This window comes from Mercenaria mercenaria, chromosome 7 (genome assembly GCF_021730395.1).
Source record: "Mercenaria mercenaria strain notata chromosome 7, MADL_Memer_1, whole genome shotgun sequence".
NCBI classification, from domain to species: Eukaryota; Metazoa; Mollusca; class Bivalvia; order Venerida; family Veneridae; genus Mercenaria; species Mercenaria mercenaria.
Window position 1 is genome coordinate 45,955,948 of NC_069367.1, and position 24,355 is coordinate 45,980,302.

General features: G+C 33.8%; 1 protein-coding gene across 14 annotated transcripts in view; it reads left to right on the forward strand.

Annotated features, from left to right (window-relative positions):
• Positions 1 to 23,638, forward strand: part of LOC123556063 (unconventional myosin-XVI-like) — a 150,462-nt gene extending 126,824 nt beyond the window's left edge. For 3 of the 14 annotated variants that reach the window (XM_053548315.1, XM_053548317.1, XM_053548316.1), the window contains 7 exons: positions 4,121 to 4,153; positions 5,414 to 5,584; positions 17,174 to 17,203; positions 18,287 to 18,340; positions 19,898 to 19,981; positions 21,525 to 21,608; positions 23,195 to 23,631. In XM_053548315.1, coding sequence (XP_053404290.1) covers positions 4,121 to 4,153; positions 5,414 to 5,584; positions 17,174 to 17,203; positions 18,287 to 18,340; positions 19,898 to 19,981; positions 21,525 to 21,608; positions 23,195 to 23,284 — 546 coding nt within the window. In that variant the 3' untranslated portion in view covers positions 23,285 to 23,631. Of the gene's footprint in view, positions 1 to 4,120; positions 4,154 to 5,413; positions 11,455 to 11,506; positions 14,122 to 17,173; positions 17,204 to 18,286; positions 18,341 to 19,897; positions 19,982 to 21,524; positions 21,609 to 23,194 lie in introns of those variants that run through there. The other 11 variants (XM_053548323.1, XM_053548318.1, XM_053548322.1 and 8 more) reach the window with 11 other exon arrangements.
• Positions 23,639 to 24,355: the final 717 nt, after the last annotated feature.

A 24,355-nucleotide genomic window follows, 5' to 3' on the forward strand; every position in this document is an offset into this window, starting at 1 on the left:
TAAAGTTTGCGTACCACCCCAAATATTTTCAAAGGTCATTGAGATATTGCTTTCATATTTTGCCTACTTGTTTACCATCATGACCCCAGTCTGTAAAAAAGAGAAGGCAACTCTATCAAGCATTTTGACTGAATTATGGCCCCTTTTCGACTTGGAATAGATGATAAAGCTTGCGTACCACCCCAAATATTTTCAAAGTCCATTGAGATATTGCTTTCATATTTTGCATACTTGTTTACCATCATGACCCCAGTCTGTAAAAAGGAGGAGGCAACTCTATCAAGCATTTTGACTGAATTATGGCCCCTTTTCGACTTAAAATAAATGTTAAAGTTTGCGTACTACCCCAAATATTTTCAAAGTCCATTGAGATATTGCTTTCATATTTTGCATACTTGTTTACCATCATGACCCCAGTCTGTAAAAAGGAGGAGGCAACTCTATCAAGCATTTTGACTGAATTATGGCCCCTTTTCGACTTAGAATAAATGTTAAAGTTTGCGTACCACCCCAAATATTTTTAAAGTCCATAGAGATATTGCTTTCATATTTTGCATACTTGTTTACCATCATGACCCCAGTCTGTAAAAAGGAGGAGGCAACTCTATGAAGCATTTTGACTGAATTATGGCCCCTTTTCAACTTAGAATATGCTTATTGTAATGTTAAAGTTTTACTCATTGCTTATATTATACTATCTTGTTGTCGAGCCTGTTTGCGGAAGTGAAGACATAGTCGTCCAAATGGCTGTACAGTGTATGTTAGTGTGTCCTTCCGGATTTGTTTGTCTGGACCATAACTTTGACATGCATAGAGCAATCTTGTTTATATTTGGCATGAATGTTAACCTCAGTGAGACAGAGTGTCATGTGCAAACCTCAGGTTCCTATTTTAAAGGTCAAGGTCACAGTTGGAGGTCAGAAGTCATGTCAGATCTTGTCTGGCCCATAACTTTTACATGCATTGAGGAATCTTGTTTATATTTGGCATTAATGTTTAACTCTATGAGGCGGAGTGTCTTATGCAAACCCCGGGATGCTATTTCAAAGGTCAAGGTCACAGTTAGGGGTCAAAGGTCATTTTAAGGCTTGTCCAGGCCATAACTTTGATAAGTATGGAGCAATCTTTGTTTTCTTTGGCGTAAATGTTCACCTTTATGAGACTGTCATGCGCAAATATTGGGTCCCTATCTCAAAGGTTGAGGTCACACTTGGGGGTAAAAGATCATTTTAGACAGCTGGCGGTCTAGACCTGTTGCCCGTGGACAGCTAGTCTAGTTCCTTGTTATTATAGGATCATTAGTGAAGCTCTATAAGCATATTGATACATGGTAGCAGTTTTCTGTTTCTTATTATACAAGATGGTTACTGCTGACTGGCTTGTAAAGTATAGAGTATTTCACCAAGGTCTTTATTGATATTGGAGTAATATAATTCTAAAACAATGAATACACCATCTGCATATGCATGATCCTGACTGCTCACACACGTTTTAACCTTATACATTCATTTTAGAATACTGAAGCCTATAAATAGTTTGTAGTCTGCATTCTTTATCCTCTGCTACCTCTGGTCTGTTCAGATACATTCCAGAAATCATGATACAAATGGCATTTTGAGGATTATCAGAAAGAAGAAATTATCTGTATTATGTCACTTTTCAATCCAATTTTAATCCATTTTTAATTAAACACAGCTGGTTTTTCACTCTGTCTATTACTTACCATCTTTAAACTTTGAGTAAATGTCTTACGGCTGGCATTGGTATGTTTTACATCATAATAAAGTTCCTTAGAATATCTATCAGATGTTTTATTACAGGTATTTTGTGTAGGCTAAAACACTAAGGTTATTACACCATAGATATATTTGTGTATTTGACATAGGTTTGACATAAAACAAATCACCATGGTACCAGGTGCTGGTGTTAAGTGTGCATTTTTTTTCCAGACATGGCAACAGCTTCTGTAAATGCAAAAGTTCTGTTGTCTTTAACACAACTATGAAATTAACCCTTAGCCTGCTGGCGGCAAGTGATTCAGCCTTTGCGACCAGTGCAGACCAAGATCAGCCTGCACATCCGTGCAGTCTGATCATGGTCTGCACAGTTCGCTATTCAGTCAGTAAATTTTCAGTGCAAACCCCTTTGAATAATAAATGGTACTGTCCAAATTGAAAGATGGACCAGTCCATTATAGAAATATAGCAGGGTAAGGGTTAAACAGGTCTGAAACTCAAATAAGAACATAGAGCAAATTCTTGCTATACCTGGTAATGGAAAACTGAGATCTCCTTTATCAGTGATGATGCTTTACTTCGCACTTTGCATAATAAGTATCAAGGCAGTAAACCAGTAGATTAGAGTGATTTGCGCAGTTGCAATACTGTTTTTATTATTACTTTGCTTTAGCATTAAAAATAATTCCCAGGATAATACAGCCTGTGTTTTTAGCTCACCTGTCACATAGTGACAAGGTGAGCTTTTGTGATCGCCCGTCGTCCGTCGTCAGTCCGTGCGTCCGTCCGTCAACAATTTCTTGTCTGCACGATAGTGGTTTCATTTATGATTTTATTTTAACCAAACTTGCATACAACTTGTATCACCATAAGATCATAGTTCCTTTCTTGAACTGGCTAGATCCCATTATGGGTTCCAGAGTTATGGCCCCTGAAAGGGCCAAAATTAGCTATTTTGACCTTGTCTGCACAATAGCAGCTTTATTTATGATTTGATTTTTACCAAACTGGCACACAACTTGTATCACCATGAGATCTTGTTTCCTTTCTTGAACTGGCCAGATTCTATTATGGGTTCCAGAGTTATGGCCCCTGAAAGGGCCAGAATTAGCTATTTTGACCTTGTCTGCACAATGGCAGCTTCATTTATGATTTTATTTTAACCAAACTTGCACACAACTTGTATCACCATAAATTCTCGGTTCCTTTTTTGAACTGGCGGGATTCCATTATGGATTCCAGAGTGATGGCCCCTGAAAGGGCCAGAATTAGCTATTTTGACCTTGTCTGCACAATAGCAGCTTCATTTATGATTTGATTTTAACCAGACTTGCACACAACTTGTATCACCACAAGATCTTGCTTCCTTTCTTCAACTGGCCAGATTCCTTCATGGGTTCCAGAGTTATGGCCCCTTAAAGGTCCAAAATTGGCTATTTTGGCTTTTGCAGCCATATAGAGACTTCATTTATGGTTTTATTTGATACAAACTTCCAAAATATCTTCAACAACAATAAATCTTGGATTCCATGACAAATCAGATCCAATCATAGGTTCCAGAGTTATTTTATATCTGATTACCTCCCCTGATTGGAATCAAAATGGATTTATATCAGTAAGAACTTACAGGACTTATTTGAAATTTCATTATTGTTATTAGTTGGACTGAGACAATCAGGGTAGATAACTATGGACTGATTTTATGTCAAATTACCTCCCTTTATTTCAAATTAAAATTGTTATATCTCCATAACTACTGAAGATACTGATCTGAAATTTCATGTATGTCAACAGATTTATTTGGCAGATCCATCTTTTGTCCACTTACAATATTTATTTTTTTAATTACTTCCCTTTTATGTTACTATAAATAGCTTATTTTTAGTAACTTTTTTATTATTGGCCGTAGGGAAAACATGAGACTAGTTTTCTGTGGTACAACATGGATGGTACCTCCAATTTTAGGTGTATTTTAACATATCTTTACCTTGTAAGATTTTTTTTTCTTTTTGGTTAAATTTCTTCCCTTTGATGTTCCTGTCTTTTGGACTTAGATATTTTTTCTGAGGATCTTCTTGTCCTCAAGTGCAATAATAATAGGTGAGCGATATAGGGCCATCATGGCCCTCTTGTTAGGAATGTTGTCATTTTCTCACAACTTGTATTAAATGTAAAGCCAGCTAGTTTTGGAAGGTTGAATTGCCATTTTCAGGGCTAAATCTTTATTATTGCCTTTGAATTACTACCAACCTGTTGTGGTTACTGTTAGATGCATAGCAAGCTGTCGCTTGACTAGAAAGGATGTTCCAGTAGTTTTTAATTAAGCATGATATTTGTGTATGCAGCATGTATACTAACATTTTAACATTGTTCTGTCTATGCAGGCTGCTGAGGAGGAAGCTAATAAGAAAAGACGGGTAACTTTTTAATTTTGTTGTCTTTATCCAGAAGTTTTTCTGGATGTCTCATTTTGGTAGTTTTCTCCTATGTTCTTGTTAAGTTTAAAACATTGCATCCTGTGTATGGTCTGACTCTTACTGCATTTTTTATGCTCCCATCCCAAGACAAGGAGATATATCAAGTTTTTGTTAAAGTTTGTCTGTCAGTCGGTTTGTCTTATCAATAGGTAGACCATTTGGTTCCCAGTCTATAACTGTGCTTGGTTTCTCAGTTGACAAACTTTATAGCATAATCACTTGTGGTCAGTAGATGATCCCTGTCCTTTATGGGGATAGTAGGTCAAAGGCCATGGCTACAGTAACCTTGTATCGACTAGATATGCATAGATTGTTTTGACCTACAGTTGTCAATTGCCTGTGGTCTGTTGATATCTCCCATAATATTCTAGGCATCACAAGGTCAAAGGTCAAGGTCACAATGATCAGACAGAAAATGGTTTCCACTCTATAACTTGAGAACCATCAATTATGGTCTGCTGTCTTTAAACTTGATAGGATGATTTTTTTGTTTATACATAATTTATTTTAGGTCGATTGTGAAGGAAGTTCTACAACTTATATTAATCACTCTCGACACCTCATTCCTGATGGCATCCATCGCCACGAGGGTATGAGAGGATGATTAACTGTGGTCTACAGATGAATCTTATGGGTTTAGGGATCAGTTGGTCAAAATTTAAGGTCACAGTGACCATGAGCCTGAAGGCAGATTGTGCTCAATAACTAAAGAATGCTTTAGCCTAAAATACATAAACTTGTAAGCTGATGGCCTGTGGTTAGTAAATTGCCCCTATTATGTAGAGGTCAATAGGTCAGAGGTCAAGATAATTGTGATCTTGGGACTGAAAAAGGGAAGGCCATCATAGGTTTGGTGGGGGGAGGGTAAATGTGTTTTACAAATAGCTCTTGTCCTTTAGATATTTTGACTATGTTAACAAAAAATAAAGACATTAAGAAAACAGAAGTACAACTTAAGTAAAGTCTCTTATATGTTGACAAGCAATTAAGTTGCAGCTGTACTCTGTTTATTTGTGACATTGTTTACTTATATGTAACAGAACATGATCAATTTTGTCCCACATGCTATTTAATAGACCTATTAGAACAATACATAATAAAATGACACATCATCTAAAATTACTTCATTGCAAGTGCATTTGACATCTTTTCAAGTTGCATGTTTGTCATCTTCCTTAAGTTGTTTTCTGTAATTTTCAGGAAAGGCAGGCAGAAGAAGCGCGAAAAGCAAAGATTCGCGAGCAACAGGAGATGGAGAAAAAAATGGATGAAGAATTACAGGATGTTCCTGCGTGGAAAAGAGAGATTATGATGAAACGAGGCGGAGCTATCAAGAACTGGGCAGATGAGCGGGAGGATCTTAATGAACAGGTGGATAAATAATTCCTGCCTGTTGTGTTCGTAATGTTACTAGGGTGTGCGGTGTGTCATGTTTTGTGTATGACAATCGTTGATTGGTGCTGGAATAACTGCATGATTTGTACAATTTTTGCTTGATTTCATTTATTTTTCCATTTGTTCATCTGAAGTAAGAAAATTTATGACCTGTTACAAAGTCATTAGTAGCCCACCTACTTAGCTCAATAAGGAGAGCGCAGATCTTCAGATAACGGGGTCATGAGTATAATTCTTAGGCAAGATGTATGTTCCTGATGAATTGACAAAAGACATATTTTCTGAAATGATTTGTCATCCATCTCTGATTCATGTAGATAAGTTGGAAGTTACTTGAAGAGAGCAAGTTTGTACTTGTACAAAATCCAGGAACACTGGTTAGGTTAACTGCCACTTGTTACATAACTGAAATACTGTTGGGAAAAGGCACTAAATACCGAGATGTCATTCTCAAAGGTTTGGGAGAATAATTCCATTTTGTGAAAGTACTGTTTTAAGTATTGTTTATGCATGTGTAGTTTTTGTTTACAATACCAGTACCAAAAATATAGAATATGAAATTATTTAGATTTAAATAGCAGTATAAGTTTGTGATTTGAATTTTGCATGAGTAAGATTCACCAATTGTAATAAGTACATTACATGTATATACAGGAAGTATTATCATTTAATCATAACAGTTTATACTGATTGTTTTTGGTCACTGTTTCTTTTTACATGTTTAAACAAGAGCATGCATTTTATATAAGCTATGATACATGTTCCCCATTACAAGCATTTGTTAATACACTGCATTTGTTGGTATTAAAAATTAACAATAAGTTATAGATGTAAGCTGTTTAGTGCAATGTGTAGTATTGATAATCTTACTTTTGTTTTCATTAGTTTCTTAAAAACTTAGGGAGAGCATTTGGATCACAGTATGAAAATCCAGTTGCATATTCAGGTTATATCAAACTTTGGTGGGATCTTCCTGGACCATCAAAAGCAGATGAGTCACCACATTACACCCTTTTAAATCCAACAAAGCAAACAACAAATCATGGCTCCTTTTAAGATGTAACATTGATTGCCAAACAATATGTCTGAGATTTTGAAATGTTGGAGTTACAAGACCCTAGCATGTGATTGGTTGTTTCAATGCAAGACTTTAAAATAGACCAATGGAAAGCTTGCATCCCAAGACTGTTTGCAATTTTGGAGCTTGGTTTGTATCCAGAAGTGATATTTACTGTCATGTTAGATATTTTTGCATGACCTTGATAATCCGTGAAATCTGAAAAGAGTCTGACAACATGAGGTTTAATCTTTTCTTAAGTCATAAGTTTTTGCCATATTATTATACAGTGATCTAAATTCAAACTTTCCCAAGAACTAACTTTTTGAAAAAAAAACTTGAATCAGTAGAAGTTAATCCCTTGTGAATATTTCAGATTTCATAGTGTGTTATTCTCAGATCCTCTGTTTATTACACATCCATTATCATTTTTGTAGTGGAAATTCAGAAAATTTCTTTTGAAATGTGGCCAACAGTCTAAAATTCCTGAACGGTTACAGTACCCGGTTGGTGAAATACCTCTTGAACTTTGAAGTGATCTTTAATCCTTTAATTTTAGCATTATAAGATTGAGAAAGATGGATGCCATTTTAGAAACAAACCAATAAAACATTTCCTTGAAATGCAAGTGAGATATAAATTTGAAACCCATATAAACACTAGGAATTTATACCTGTATGTTACATGTGCATGATACCTGTGAAAATTATTTAACTGCATGTTTTGTTTTATCAGTAATAAGCAAACTGTGCCAAAACAAAGGGTTCCAGTCTTGATGTTTGCTAAATACCTAGGTATGCAGAGAACTGTTTTATATCATAAGCTGGTCCAATTGGCAGGTATATATGTAGTTAGACAGTAGCTATTGTAGACTGAAAAGCTGGACATGAATTCAGCAAAGATTTTATGATTAATCTAATTTTGCAGTGTATTTTCTTAGATTGGAAGAAATTAAATTTCCAAGTAATTTCCAAAGATTTGATAGAATTGATACATTCAAATCAAAACAATATTCAAGGATTTGCTCCGCAGTTAATGCCTTATTACATTATATTATATTTTTAGATGCTAGGTTTTTAGCTCGACTATTCATAGAATAGTGAGCTATTGCACTCGCCCATGCGTCGGCGTCCACGTCCGCGTCCGCGTCCCGATTTTGGTTAAGGTTTTGTAAGCTGGTATCTCAGTAACCACTTGTGGGAATGGATTGAAACTTCACACACTTATTCACTGTGACAAACTGACTTACATTGCACAGGTTCCATAACTCTATTTTGCTTTTTTACAAAATTATGCCCCTTTTTCGACTTAGAAATTTTTGGTTAAGGTTTTGTATGTAAGCTGGTAACTCAGTAACCACTTGTGGGAATGGATTGAAACTTCACACACTTATTCACTGTGATGAACTGATCTACCTTGCACAGGTTCCATAACTCTATTTTGCTTTTTTACAAAATTATGCCCCTTTTTCGACTTAGAAATTTTTGGTTAAGGTTTTGTATGTAAGCTGGTATCTCAGTACTTACTAATGGGAATGGATTGAAACTTCACATACTTGTTCACTATCATGATCTGACATGCACTAAGCAAGTCCCATAACTCTACTCTCTCTTTTTTCAAAATTATGCCCCTTTTTCGACTTAGCAGTTTTTGGTTAAATTTTTGTATGTAATCTGATATCTCAGTATCCACTTATTGGAATGGATTGAAACTTCACACACTTGTTCACTGTCATGATCTAACATGCACTGTGAAGGTCCCATAACTCTACTTGGCATTTTTACAAAATTATGCCCCTTGACTTAGCAGTTTTTTGTTAAGTTTTTGTATGTAAGCTGGTATCTCAGTATCCACAAATTGGAAAGGATTGAAACTTCACACACTTGTTCACTGTCATGATATGACATGCAGTACAGAGGTTCAATACCTCTACTTTGCATTTTACAAAATTATGCCCCTTTTTCAACTTTTGTATTCATTCAATTGACAAGGCTGTTGAATAGTCGAGCGTTGCTGTCCTCCGACAGCTCTTGTTTTATATTAAATCTCATAGGGCAGTAACTTCTCATTTTTAAATTGACATAATGCCTTTCTTTGGTTAAAATAAAATGTATAAATCAGTGTGTTTATTTTTGAGATATTTGCCCATGATTGAAGAGATCTGCTAAATTCAAGATATCTTGATTTTTTGACCTAATTAGGATTTAGTGTTGGTCTTACATTTTAATATTAAGAAAGACAGAAACAGTAAACACAAACGTTGCCATTGATCCATGGTTTGATTTACATTTCTGTATACTGGATCCAGGCTGTATTCCGTTTTTGGATAAATGTTACGCCATTTTGTTACGTTTTCCAAACATGTAGAACTTGCATAGTACCCATGTATAATGCGCAGTTTTTTTACCCCCGGGACCACCCCCGAATCGTGGGTGCGCATAATACACAGGTATAGACAATTTTCCAACTTCAAAACAAGTTTGTTACCGATGTTCGCCATTTTGGTAAAGGGAAACTACTCCCCGCGCTTACTGTCTCCGCTAAAATCTAAGATTGCCGTTACGTTCCGTAAAAGATCGAATTGTTTATTTTTCTTTCAAACAAAATTAATTTCATATAAATTTAAAAGTATTTTGACGAAAGAAATGTTTACAAATCACAAAAATTATGATACTAATTAAAGATCGAGAATTATCTTTAACCGAGATCAAACTGTAAACAATAATTGACACTAGGTGACACGTTAATTGCCGGTAATTACTGGCTTTATGATCGTGACAAAAAGACTATCACACCTTTTGTTATCTGTTTGAATTGAGAAGCTCATGTCATTTTGAAAGATACCATTCCGAAATATTGAATCAGCTGCTATTTATTTATTCAAAATAGTGAATTAAAAAAGGTAAAACAACAAACATAACAATAATTTACTGGTTTTATTTTCGAGAAAACAAAAATCGATAGTACCGTGAGACCGATGCTGCTCTCCGCCGCGGAGATAAAATTTATTACTGGTGTCGATGTAAACTCTACTTTCGTTTTCCATCCACCTCAAAATTGACCAAAATTTTTTTTTTCCCCAGGATTTTGGACTAAGATCGGGGGTGCGCATTATACACGGGTGCGCATTATACATGGGTATCTACGGTATGCCCTAAAAGTCATAGCATAGAAATTCTCCACTATTTTTGATATGATCTTAAATTTTTTCAGCTCTTTTTTGATATGTTTTTAATTTTATAGGACTGATATACTCTACTGTTTTTAGGGAACTGTAAATGATATAAGGCAAATGCTCTCTGCTGTTTTTGATATGCTGTTTGTTATAGGGCTAAAATTCTCCACTGTTTTTGATATGTTGTTAATTTCATAAGGCTGATATTTTCTGCTGTTTATTAATTTTGCTAAGACATAAGACAGAATAAACTTTAACTGTCTACTGTACTTGATATTCTGTATCTTAGATATGCTGTAAATGATATAGGCACTTCATACATGCTCTGTGTCATGGCAAATACTCTACTGTTTTGATATAACATATTATACATTCATCTGTTTTAAAATTTTCTCCACTTTATTTGAACTACAGTAAAATAATAGGGTAGTTTTTCCACTGTATTTTAAATGTTTTTAAGAACTTTTTTTTGCCCCACATTTATGTTGTGGGGGTGCATATAGCAATGCTGCTGTCCGTACATCCATCTGTACATCCTGAAATCTTGTTTGTCCAGCTCCTCCCACACTATTAGCCTGATTTGCTTCAAACTTCAACTGATGAACAGACTTGATATGCAGATTACTCTAAAGGAAGGAACTTTTGTTGTGACTATTTTTACTGCAGTTATGGCCCTTTGATAGTTTTGCTATCTAGAACATAGAGAAAAAATGCTATCTTGTGTGTCCAACTCCTCAAACACTATTGAAAGGATTCACAGATGAAGGACCTTGATGTGAAGATGACCATAGATAATGAACTTTTATTTATGTGGCTATTTTTTGTAGAATTATGCCATTTCTTAATTTCACAAAATGGGCCATAGTGAAGAAATCTGGTGTGTTCAACTCCTCACACTTGTTGAATGGATTCAAAGTTGCCCAGATGCACTACCTTATCTGAATACAATTGGCTTCAAACTTTCAGTCAATCGTCCTTCATGTGAAGATGGTCTGTACTAAAAACTTTACTATTTAGAGGATAGCACAGTATGTGGGGGCATCCGTCTTCTATACACAGAATTCTAGTTTATTTCTTTATAACAGTATACACAAGATATGCTTGTATTGAAGTTTTTCAGAATGTTTAAAAAAAGTTTTACCAATCTTGATATAGAATATACTTAGGTTATTTTCCCATTTATTATATAGTTATTTTGTAGTATGTTTAAGATATAGTTTATTACAGAAAGTATTAGTTTTGCTATGGTGTAAATAGATCAAAAAAGTATTCAGATATAATATTCAGCCTTTTGCTATAGATATTTAACAGAGGACAACTTTTGTTGTTCAGCTTCTTTTGTAAAATACTCCTTTTTTAAGTGCAATATGTTACAATGTATATACTCCAGTATTTGTTTTGTTAGACTGGTGCAGTATTAATGGAAAAAAAACTAGACTTAAGTTGCATTTTGAAATTAAAAGTTAATATTTCAACATAAAACTGGACTGCTTCTATGCTACAAGTGATACAGGTCAGTCTGGGTCTTTTAAAAAAAATAAGTTTTGATAAAGATAGGTCAATGTCAAATTTTGATAAACTGAGATTAATTCGGATCACATTTTGATATTTATGGTAATAATACTCCTTTTCAGTATAAGGTAATAATACTCCTTTTCAGTATAAGGTAATAATACTCCTTTTCAGTATAAGGAACGTTAATGTAATTAAGATTCAGTTGCATTTATTATTCTTTTTGTTTGTTTTTACCAACTACTTACAGAACTATTTCTGTATGCAGATTATGCCTGCTAACCCTGATAGCTGTAAATACCTTTATGTTGGTTATGCTTTATGTTGATAATTAAATACTGTATGGTTTGAGGAAATTGATTGTGTAGCATGCAGTTTGTGGTAGCAACTAATCTGTACATTGGCAATACTTTTACTCCTTTAGCTGCTACATAGATCTGCATTAAAGTCATATAAGAGGGCTTTATATTCTATTGTGTCACTGGCAACATTCCTTTGTGTGTTGATTACAATATTGTGGTAAAAATGCCGAACGTTTTTGTTTACATTTTATATTTGTGTCATTAAACATTGAAATATTATAGTTACTGTTTGATCCACTTGATTTGTAGCAGGGTTTATTGCATATTGTAGCATTATTTCGCAAGATTCAGTCGTGTACTATACATCATTCTAAAGATATCTGATTTAGGTAGTAGGGTCTTTCTGAATTTTTATGCCCCCACCCCCACCCCCGCATCACACTTTGAAGAAGAGAGGGTATATTGTTTTGCTTGTTTATCATCAGTCTGTAGGTAGCTAGACCATTTGGTTTCTGATCAATAACTAGAGAGTGCTTGGTCTTACAGTGGTCAAACTTTATTGGATGGTTGTCTGTGGCCAGTAAATGGCCCCTGTTGTTTTTGGGATCAGTAGGTCAAGGTCACATTGGCATTGAGAGAGAAAATAATTTCTGCTCAGTAATTAAAAAACCATTGGCATACTGCCTTCAGACTTCATACAGGGATGGTTGCTGTGGTCAGTAGGTCAAAGGTGAAGGTCACAATGACACTGAGACTGAAGACAGTGTCAGCTGAGTTTATAAATTACCTGTAGTCAGGAGATCACCTTTATTTTGGGTCATAAGGTCGAAGGGCAAGGCCATAGTGACTTCTGAACTGAAACTAGAACATACCATCATTGGGGGAATATGTGTTTTACAGACAACTCTTGTTAAAAGTGTTTTAAAGAAAGATTGTTTAAATGTTAATTCACAATTTTGAAAAAGAAAAAAAAATAGATTGGTTACAATTAACAGTAAATTCTAAATTAACAAAGAGTTCTTTTAACCCTTATTATGCTGGACATTGGGTTTGCCTTGGTGGTCAGTGTAGATCATGATCAGCGTGCACATTCGTGCAGTCTGATCAAGATCTGCACTGTTCGCCATTTAGTCAGTATCTTTTTGGTAAGTACCCCTTTTAACTGTTAATGGTACTGTCTAAATTGAAAGATGGACAAGTTCATTATAGAAATTTAGCAGGGTAGGGGTTAAATGATGTATAAAGTCAATGACACTCTTACACAGGAAAACCCTTACTTAAGAAAAGCTGGATTAAACAGTAACTTCAATTAAATTTACATTTTAACACAAGATTTTTATACTCGAGAGAGAGAGAGAGAGAGCTAAGTTCAGATTTGTGAAGGGTACTAAATTATAATTGTATATATTTGTCTGTGATGAATTTAAAGTCACAGTAGTGTTCAAAATCAGGAATTGTTCTCATTGCAAAATGAGGAAAAGGCTCTTCTTACAAAATGAGAAAGAGGTTCTCCTTACAAAATGAGGTAGAATTTCTCCTTATAAATTGAAATAGCAGTTCTCCTTTCAAAATGAGGTAGAATTTCTCTTTACAAAATGAGGTAGATGTTCTTACAAAATGAGGTAGAATTTCTCCTTACAAAATGAGGGAGAAGTTTTCCTTACAAAATGAGGTAAAATTTCACCTTGCAAAATGAGGGAGAAGTTTTCCTTACAAAATGACATAGAATTTCTCCTTGCAAAATGAGGTAGAATTTCTCCTTACAAAATGACGTAGAATTTCTCCTTACAAAATGACGTAGAATTTCTCCTTACAAAATGACGTAGAAGTTCTCCTTACAAATTTAGAAAAAGTTCACGTTACAAAATGAGGTAAAAGTTCTCTTTACAAAAGAAATTGAAGTTCTTACAAAATGAAAAGAAGTTCCTTACAAAATGAGGTAAAAGTTCTCCTTACAAAATGAAATTGAAGTTTTAACAAAATGAGATAGAAGGTCTTCTTATGAAATGAGACAGAGAAGTTATTCTTACAAAATCAGATAGAAATTTCAGAGGAATCAAGTTTGATCCTTCCGAAATAGCAGTGGAAAACAAAAAAAGTTAAAACGATTTTATGTAGATTTATGAGATTGTAAAAAATCTAGGGATAGTCCTTTTTTAAATTTTATTGAATTACTTGATTCTAGACTTATCCAACATATTGTTTTCTTGGTAACTTTTTTTCACTTATCTTTTTATCTCCTACACTAAAGCTGTTCGAATATTCCTTTTTATTTCCTTTCATAATATTTTTTCTGTTTTTGAACACTATTATCACTTTAAAACTTGTGGAACAATCTTACCTTTATTTCATTTTTATTTCATACAAAAAGTTTTTATATACTGTCGATATAATGCCAAAGTTCTGCTTGCTTTTGATATCATACTTTTTATCTATACACATATCTGAATAAATTCTTGGAATCCTGTGTTGTTTTGTTGTTGTTGTTTTTTGTTGTTGTTGATGGTAATTATAATGGCATGTTGTAATGAAATTTGTTTGGAATGTTTAGCTACCTGTTACTTGTATTTATTGAGCATTATGCAGTTAACAAATACCTGTAAACACTAAGTAGGTTATTCAACTCCAACGTTATTACTTTTCCTTCAGTTTAACACATAAATATTCATGAATAACTAGTCTCGTAAACAGTACGCACCTCTTGTTTACAAAGGCGTTATGTATGACTTCTCCACATCTCTCGTTTGAACATTTCTGTTAGACTACAGTGTAAGTTGTTGTCCAAAAAACAAAAGAAATAAAACACACAATTACCATTTAGATCATTCCAGTAGTTTACAAACTAGATCTAATAATTTATTTTGCAGACACAAAAACAGAAATTGGTGGTTTCTTGCAATGACTTCTATAATTTCAGTAATAATGTACAAGGAAACATGTATATATCGAAAGAAAAGCTGTTCTATTTCGATACGTGATACTTGCATATGCCTCGGAATATAGAACGATATTTGGAACATGTATTCAGTTTGGTTTTAATCTTGAGGAAACTATATTCCTATTATATTGAACCACATTTTGAACTTATTTCAATGGTATGAGTATAATAAAACCTGCATCGATCGGATTTGGATTGTAATCCTAAAATGTCCTACAAAATCTCACAGAGGATATTTACGAGACAGAATATGCAAGTATTATATCGAAACAACTTCTACTACATTAAATATAAGTCTGAAGTGTAATGTCTTTCTTGCCAAAGAAATGTGAAAATGAAAATTTCTTTTGGCACGAAGCCTTTGGTAGTTGGAAATTTTCTATTTACCATACATATAAATTTCTTTTTCTTGATCGATGACAGTTTAATTGTTGATCTTGCGCAAAAGTTTTTTTTACAGTTTCACAAACCTATCTTCATACAAACACTTAAACTGAACAGCACACGGTTGCGAGATTTGTCTTTGATGTAAATGCTAGGTTATCAGTTCAAATTGAAGACGCATCCCTAAATTGGAGACGAAAACGGCAAATAATAAAAAGACGAAGATCCAATAGAATTAGCCACGCGAGCCGAATAGTTTAAGTCTACACAAATCATCTTTCTTTATCTCAACAATGTTCCAACGATACATGGTAGTGAAAAAGGCAAGATATATATTAAACAAGAGGGTCATGATGGCCCTGGATCGCTCACCTGAGTAATGAGCTACATGTTTCAAATGTCAAACAGTGGTAAAATATTAAGTAGGTCTCAGTCATGGTTACTGAAAGTCTGTTTTAAGATCGGTGTGCTAAACTAGGCCTAAATGTCATCCAAATTTCAAGACTGTATCTTTAAAAACAAGAAATTGGGTCAAGGTCACAGTAAAGTGACTCCTACTTTGGGTCATTATCAACTAATTATAATTAAACAGTCTAGGAAATAAGGTCAGATAAGTTTTTAAAGTATTTTTCCTATATACCTCGTATAACAAATGATCCCTCTTTTCACCCCAGGTGCATAATTTGAACACTCCTGTCCATTAGGCAATGCTACATACCAAATATCAAAGGACTAGGCCCTTAACTTTCAAACAAGAAGATTTTTAAAGTTTTTTTTCCTATATAAAACTTAGGACCCCAGGGGCAGGGACTTTTTTCACCCCATGGACATAATTTGAACAATTTTGATAGAGGACCACTAGGCAGTGTAACATACCGAATATCAAAAGCCTAGGCCTTGCAGTTTCAGGCAAGAAGATTTTTAAAGTTTTTTCCTATATAAGTCTGTGTAAAACTTGCGACCCCCAGGTTAAAGATTTTTAAAGTTTTTTCCTATATAAGTCTATAATAAACTTGCGACCCCCAGGGTGGGGCAATATTTGACCCTAGGGGGATAATTTGAACAATCTTGGTAGAGGACCACTAGATGATGCTACATAACAAATATCAAATACCTAAGACCTGTGGTTTTAGACAAGAAGATTTTCAAAGTTTCCCTATATAAGTCTATATAAACCACGTGACCCCCAGGACGGGACCATATTTGACCCTAGGGGGATAATTTGATTGTCTTGGTAGAAGATGATGCTACATACCAAATATAAAAGCCCTAGGATATGTGGTTTTGGACAAGACGATTTTTAAAAAATTTCCTTTCTGTTGCCATCGCAAAGAGTTCTGTATGGAATTCAATTCTTTGAACAATTTTTAAATAAGACCATTCAAGGAACATCCCTGTGAAGTAATAACAAAACTGGCCTTTTGGTTTAGACGGAGATGTTGTTTAAAGGAAAGTAGACGGACGCCATCACAATAGCTCACCCCGAGCACTTTGTGACGATAAAGCACGAGAAGGCCCTTGTTTTCATCGTTATATGCCCATTGAAATAATTTGATTAAACATGCTGAACTTCATTTATTTCATTCATACCGGACGTCTTACTGGTCCGCGCGTCAACCGTTGAATATTGCAGAATATACAGAGCTTGCTTTCTTCTCTTTGTAATCAAATCGAGCCTTTTATTGAATTTATCTAACCTTGTATACCAATAAGAAGTGTTATGAAAAAAAAGGCCAGCATTTCGATTCCAGTTAATACATAGGTTTTCTTTGTGTATCAGCAGATATGGTCACATCAGCTCTTCTAGAAAATGTATTAACCAATCCCATACAAAGGATATGTTGTGCTAGTTTTATTCAAATGCGCATTCTTATGTTTTAACTGGTAAAGTGGTCTATATAAAGACATTACAGAAAGCACTTCTTGCAAATTGGAACTTGCTGCTTTCAATATACATGTATATACAAACAATCATTACCGGACACGAACAATCTTCCCATCTTAGCTAAACTCATCATCATTATAATCGAGTTGTTCACGCATGTATATGTATTTATCTTTCAAAACCAGCATCATATTTGTCCACTATCATACTGGATATAGCAACTGTGTTTTTCGCAGCATCTATCACTTTATCATGCCAAACGTAGCGACTCGTTTGAATTTCTTTTATTTATATTTTACTCTTTCATTACAGGAACTGGAAGAACAACGACAAGCTGAAATGGTAACGAGTTTATACACTGCATGTATAATACATTCAAGTTTGTCGTGTTGTCTCAATATTGCATGTCAAACACTTTATTAACTATCATCAAATTATCTTTACTTTATCTTATTTTATGTAGAGTGTGTTAATTATTTCTATTGCAAAAAAGCTTTCAATATGTTGTATTTTGCCCAATATTTTACTTTGCTAACGTCACGGCCATCTTTGGAATATGTAGCAAACGGTGATTACCTTAGTGTGCGCATAAAAAAGAATGAGACGTAGTTGAAGTTTTAGTCTTTTAGGTGGCATGTTGATATTTAGTATTTCTTTTCAAGAAATCTGGCATCTTACGATGGAAAGCTACTTCTAGGCTAGGCTGCTATCCGGTGTAACATCTGAATCCAATGTCATGCATCTTCCGATGTTGTTTTGTGCACAACTATGCAGTTATTCCGCATATCTTATTAGAAATAATCGAACCAGTTAGCACATGTAGTGAAGGCTTTCATGAAACGTCGTTATTAGTAACACATGCAGTATCTTGTATATGTTCCTGATCATATACACACAATATATAATTTGTATTTATATAGCTGTTGATATAAACATTTCGAAATTCTCCCATGTTTGTTAATGTATGCAAGACTACGAAAAATATAAATAGCTGTCATAGACATAAACGTAACTGCAAGCAGCTTATATAAAATATCTAATCAAAGACATGCATGCAAACACCTTTATCAAACTATTTTCCCAACTTATTATTATTTATTATCGATATAATAAGCGAAACAACACCATGCCTACATATACACCGCTATTTCGTCGGGAAACATACAGTTCGTTTACACATTCGTTTATTTTCTCATGTTCTCTAAAGCTCGCTAACTGGAGATATTCGTATTATCATTACAATAATTATCATTATTATTATTATACGTTTGCACCTTAAAATGTCTGTTTCTTCATCTTCTGCTTTTTATATTTTAATTATGTTGTATCTAATAAACTGTATTTTTGTAACCTTTGTTATACCGATTTTTATGTTGTTAATAATGTTTGTATCTTGTTTTTTTTTTCATCACTGTACCGTTACAGGGTGTCTCAGATGGTCAAAAAGTTTTTACACAAAAAGCCACTTTGGTATTAAAAGTGAGTTATGTTCTTATCTGTTGGAGTTGGTTGCTTGGTTACGCTTTGCCTCAAGTGATATTACACTGTTCGAAATGCCCGTTTTTCCTTGGCCAGACTATACCCTATAGATATTACTGACACATAACAATAGCAAATATAAATATATTACGTTAAGACAGATATTATAAACATCTTTCATAAAATTATCAATGATTAACATTAGACAATTTTCTGGCTTCTTTTGTTAATAAATTGATGAATGATTGATTAGTTTAACCTACATATTAAAATGTTTCCATATTAAGTTTTTTTTTGTACGTAATTTTTTGTCGTTTTATAAGTAATATTAGATGAATGTCTTAATTCTTTACTAGCTGTAAAATTGTATTTTAACTGTGTTAAACACTGTTTTAATCATTTACATTGTGTCGAGAAAACTAGCAAAGAATTAACACAATGAGAGTTGCATGATGTTTTTTCCTGATGAGACGCAGGCTTGTTTTGTTCTTATAATGACTAACAGGCATGAGATTATAGGAATAAATCGTATATATAATATATAGAGGATATTGCATGAGTGTTGAATAAAATAATAAAATACGAGGCTCTGCCGAGTATTTTATAAATTTTATTCAACGAGTTTAATAAATTTAATGTGGAAAGTCACAAATGTAATATTCTTTTTATCAATGTTAGCTTTTCTTGTTGAAACATAAAAAAATCTACTTTATTTACTACACTTTAGTATTATAAAGATGTCAATTTGACCGACGTCTCCAACACTATAAATGACGTCGACGTCAAAAGCTTTATCACAAGTTAAAGTAGTGTATCGTCATTTTTATGTAATGACTTTATTTCACTCCCGCGACGTCAGACATGTGATAAATAATTTGACCTTTACGTTTGATGTTTAGAATAAAGTCTAGCTTTGGTCATATAATGATTTCAGAGCAAGATATTTTTTATTATGTTATGGTATAAACTGAGTATGGAAAAAATAAATTTGCTATTCTTCGTGCTGAAAACAACTACATTCCTGAAACGGTACATGGTATGTTCTAAAACAGAAAATGTATTCATTTCGCGTAGTCTGTGTTATGGATTAGCTAAAATATATATCGCATAGACTTGCAGGTGTATCCTCTCCAAATGTTATTTGTAATCCTAAATTGGCGCGCTAGTTTATAATAAACAAAGACTGAAGATTTTTATACATGCTTTTGAAAGCATTTATGCAAACGCATTTGTATGATACCAATGTTCTTGTAATAAACCCTTTTTTCATCACATGTAGCTTTAATCATGACGTAATAAATGTAATGAATGAAAAAAATAAAATCTAAATGAATAAAGAAAATACCAAGTTTATTGTCCTAACCAAAGAACCTATGAAAGAGACCGATTGTTGTTTGTCTAATAACACTTTATTTACCTGTTGCTATGTAATGTATCCAAACACATTTTCTGTCTAACCTGTTAAAATCTAACATATTACTGAGACACATATATTCGATATTGTTTTCACTGGACAAGGTATGTTCTCTGTATGCCATGTAGCTTGCTATATTCCAGGAACGTGAGAATGCACCATCCCCACCTCCTGCTCAATCCCAACCTAAAAAAACTTCCACAAAAAAGTCTTCAGTCGTGTTGCACGTGAGTCAATGTTATTCCTTATATGTGTATTAAGTGATATGTGACGTTTGCCGTCATGTTGAAATTGAGTTACAAGAATTCTTGCCAACCTAGCGCGGAAAGTATACATGTATATGTCCGAGCACGTACCAGGGATAGATATTCCTGTCTTTCCCTAACAAAATGTCTAAAAAAACGTGCACTTAGGTGACGTCACATAGTTCTGGCACTATAGTTATGACGTCATAAATTATTAAAATAATGCCAGGAAATACCTAAATCTATTTGTTTCCACGATCTATTTTGAACATGATGGGCAAAAAAAATGATCTAAAATGTCTGCCTGTATAAGACTGCTGTTTTCCCAACCCTCGGGACAGCTTGGATATAAAACATAGCTAACACTCGGTTTTTCCATACCACACTGTGCCTCGGGTAGGGAAAACCCGTCTTACACAGGCAGGCATGTAAGATCCTTATAGTCGATGCTGTTTGAATTATAAAACTTGCTGTTTGTGTTGCACATGAGCCTTATTTATGTATTAAGGTGAAATGTGACATTTGCCGTCATATTGGAAGTGAGTCAAGGAGTCTATATCATTCGAACCGTATAAAACATTTACCGTTGTGTTGCACGTGTGTTACTGTTATTTCTTATATATGTATTTGGGTGATATGTGACATTTGCCGTCATGTTGGAAGTGAGTTACAATGACTCTATGTCATTTGAATTATGAAACATTTGCCGTTGTGTTGCACGTGAGTCAATGTTATTTCCTACTGTTCATTGGAGCACAGGTGTTCGAAGCTCTGTCAACGAAATATATGTGCAGGTTAGGTATATTAGGTGGTTGGGATATGGTAATGCATATATTTATTGATAGAGCTTCAAGCGCCTGTGATTGGGGTATAATATGACAATTGCAGTCATGTTGGAAGTTGGTGACTGCTATTTCATATATGTGTAAACATGTTAGATTATACGTAAAGTAAATCTGTGTTGTTTTATATATGTGTTTGAAACCGAGTTAGTGTTATTTCTTATATGAAGAAACAATGTCGCATTTGCGAGAAACAGATGCATCATGAGAGCTATTGATACATATTGGTGGACGATTTATGTTTTAACCCTTGCGAATGCAATATATGTCGACTATGTAACGGAGACAGGTCATTTTGTTAGACAGATCTAAGATCTATTTAAGTATCGAACTTCTTAAGAGGGACGAGCATGTAGATTTGAATACTGGCTTTAAACATCAGAAATTTAAACGAATCTGAACAAAAATAGTGCTTTGAACTTTTAATGGTAGTTTTCTTTTTATTTATGAAGTGTAAGGGAATATGTAATCAATTTTCTACTTGATGGACAAGTATTGTGTTAATTGAACTACATTTTCCATTTTATTCTGATACATGATGCATCTAAAAAGAAACGACTAACACTTTTATGACCTGTTCTCCCAATATTGTACACGTTCAAGTTTGTTCTGCAACCAATGTTTCAAACATTGGCTTTACCTTGTATTTGTCGACCTGTGTTATGCCGCCTGCTTTTTTCCAGGAACGCCAGGATGCGCCTTCCCCACCACCATCTCAACCCCAATCTAACAAAGCATCCGTTAAAAAGACTTCTGTCGTTTCAAAAGTGAGTCAGTGCATTATTTGATTACATATGAAATTTTGCAAAAATATTGCAAAAATCTAAACCACACTTCAGACTGTATTTTACTCGTACTGAAGTATTCTATAAACATCCTATTTATAAGTATACAATTATGAAGATCACAGAGTTTTAGACACTTTTTGTATATCGTACATGATAATATTTATTAAAACGTCAAACTTTCACAGATTTAAAACACTCAACACGTCACCTTTGACAATATTAATACTTTTCAAAAGAGAATTGTTACAAACATCTGTAGTTTTTCAAGTTTAATATTGAAAGTCAAACGATAGTTCGGCGAAATCATCTTCCTTAAATGCCATGCTCGATATGATAAGTATATGTACAGTGTATATTTTTTATTAGACCATAATCCTTTTGGTATTATTTTAAAATATTGAGGAAGGGCAAAGATTTCTGCAATGAACGCATGTTCAAAATTATTGAAAAACACCTGTACATTTAGAATGATAATTCGACAATTCTGTAAATACAAAAATAGTGGATGTTGTACAGACTGAATCCCCTTATGTTGGTTTACAGTTGAGTTATCTTATTCAAAGCGACACTTCATAGTTGCTGTATTTTTTTGTAATATAAATATGAAATGCCATTAACTAGTCAAGTCATTTTTAATCTACTTCAGTAAGTCGAAAATTTTAGAGAATGCAAAATAACGGAAAACATCTGTGTATCACTATTGTCTAGTTTATATGCAGATTAGTTTCGGTTTGTAGGTCGAAGAGAAAAACAACTAAATTTTGATGAAATTTATAAAACAATCTTCGTCAGTCTTATATATAATTCTGGTAACCATCCGATACATTTACTTATAGTTCATTTTGTTTACCTGGTCCCACTTTTAAATAAAGTTAAATGCTTCAACACATTTCCAACAAGTGCTTGTATCATATACGTTTAAAGTATGAAGTGTTGCTATTATTAGGCATATTTTATTATTTCACAAGTAATTAAAATCCTGTATGCCTTTCCTCCTATATTCTTCCTATGTAATTTCTGATGTGGTGTGTGTGACTGGAATTTCTTCGACATATTTGCAATACTATTTCAAATGAGTATTTTAATGTTCTTATTGTTTTCATTCATGTTGCATACGAGCTAATGTTGTTTTCTATGCGTTTAATTGTGTAGAAAAATGCATTATGGGAGTCATGAATACTTACATGCATGTACATGTACTTGTGCGGCGACCAAGGGACAGATCATTTAGTCATGATATACGGACTTGTGTGTAGAACTTACAGAGAAAGTACAATGTAATATGCTATTTTGATACATTAAATGCTTCCATTTGTAAGTCTGATCTTACTAACTTGAAAGGCAATGTAATCCATTTGAGCAAAAACTGTTACAAAAAGTGCATATAAGCAATTTTCGTCAAATCATACTATATTGCACTACGAATATCTATTTATTTAAATGACCTGTCCCGTTGCTTGCGTAACTTTGTTGACGTATAAAGTTTCTGCAGCCACTGCCTCGGACTTTGCCTTCACCTTTATGTGTACACCTGTAGCCTTGCATTGTAGCTTGATGTTTTGCAGGAAGCCCGGGATGAGCCCACCCAACCACTTTCACAACCTCAACCCAAAAAGGTATCACCACAAAAGACAATTGTGTTGCAAGTGAGTTAATGCTTTATATAGATGTGAATTGTGATGCATACAAACTATATTGTAACAAATATATATTCTACAAAACTCGATGGATGTAAAGCTTTTGCTCTCTTGTCATTTTTTTCTGATGCAGATTAATAATCCGTTACTTTTTCTAACTGTACAATACGTACATCAAGACTGACCTAGTACGGTGAAATGAAGATTTGTCTTTCAAGTAACTGGCATACTAGATTGTTCTAAAATGTACGTTGTGTATATGTATAAAACGTTTTTTTTTCTTGCTTCATTTACTGCAATCTAAGTAAAAGTAATATGCCGTTTTGCTAACAAATGGTCAATGTAGTTGAACATGGTCTGATACAATATATACCAGAAGAAAATAATATAGATACAATTAATTTTATTATAATATATCATTTTATTGTCTAGGCAAAACTCTATTTGTTCTTACTTTTTTTCTTGTAAAATACTGTCTTCATTTTCTGTTGGTCTGATATTGTCAACACGTTGGTACTTTTAAATGTCAGAGATACAATATGGTATTTTTGTTATCGCCCTGTGTCCAGCACCCTTTTATCCATCCGTTGGCTCTGAAACTGTTGGCCAAAATGACACCAAACTTTGTTTGTAGCACACACCTTGGCTCTCTCTCACGGTTGTTGAAATGGTCCCACTGGATTGCATTTAGGTGCCACCAGAGCTAAAAGTATATAAAATATACTTTGAAAATTTCTTCACAAGAACCACTGGACTTTCCTTTACACAAAATGGTTTGCGACATTCTCGGATGGGTCATTCTCAATTTTGTTAAAATGGTTACTCTTGACTGCACTTAGAGTTATAAAAGAAAAAAAAGTTTTAACGACTTCTTCATGAATCGCTTAATGGATGGTCAACAAACTTGACCAGAAGCAGAATAAACCTTGTATTGACCTTTCTCAGTGTTTTCAGTTAGTTCCATTTGACGCAAAAGTTAAAAAAAAAATAAAACCTTTCTTGTGTGCTTTTCTAAAAGATAATTGTGAACTGTTTTCATTTCAAAATAAAATGATTTATAGATTTTAAAACTTATTTATTATTATATTC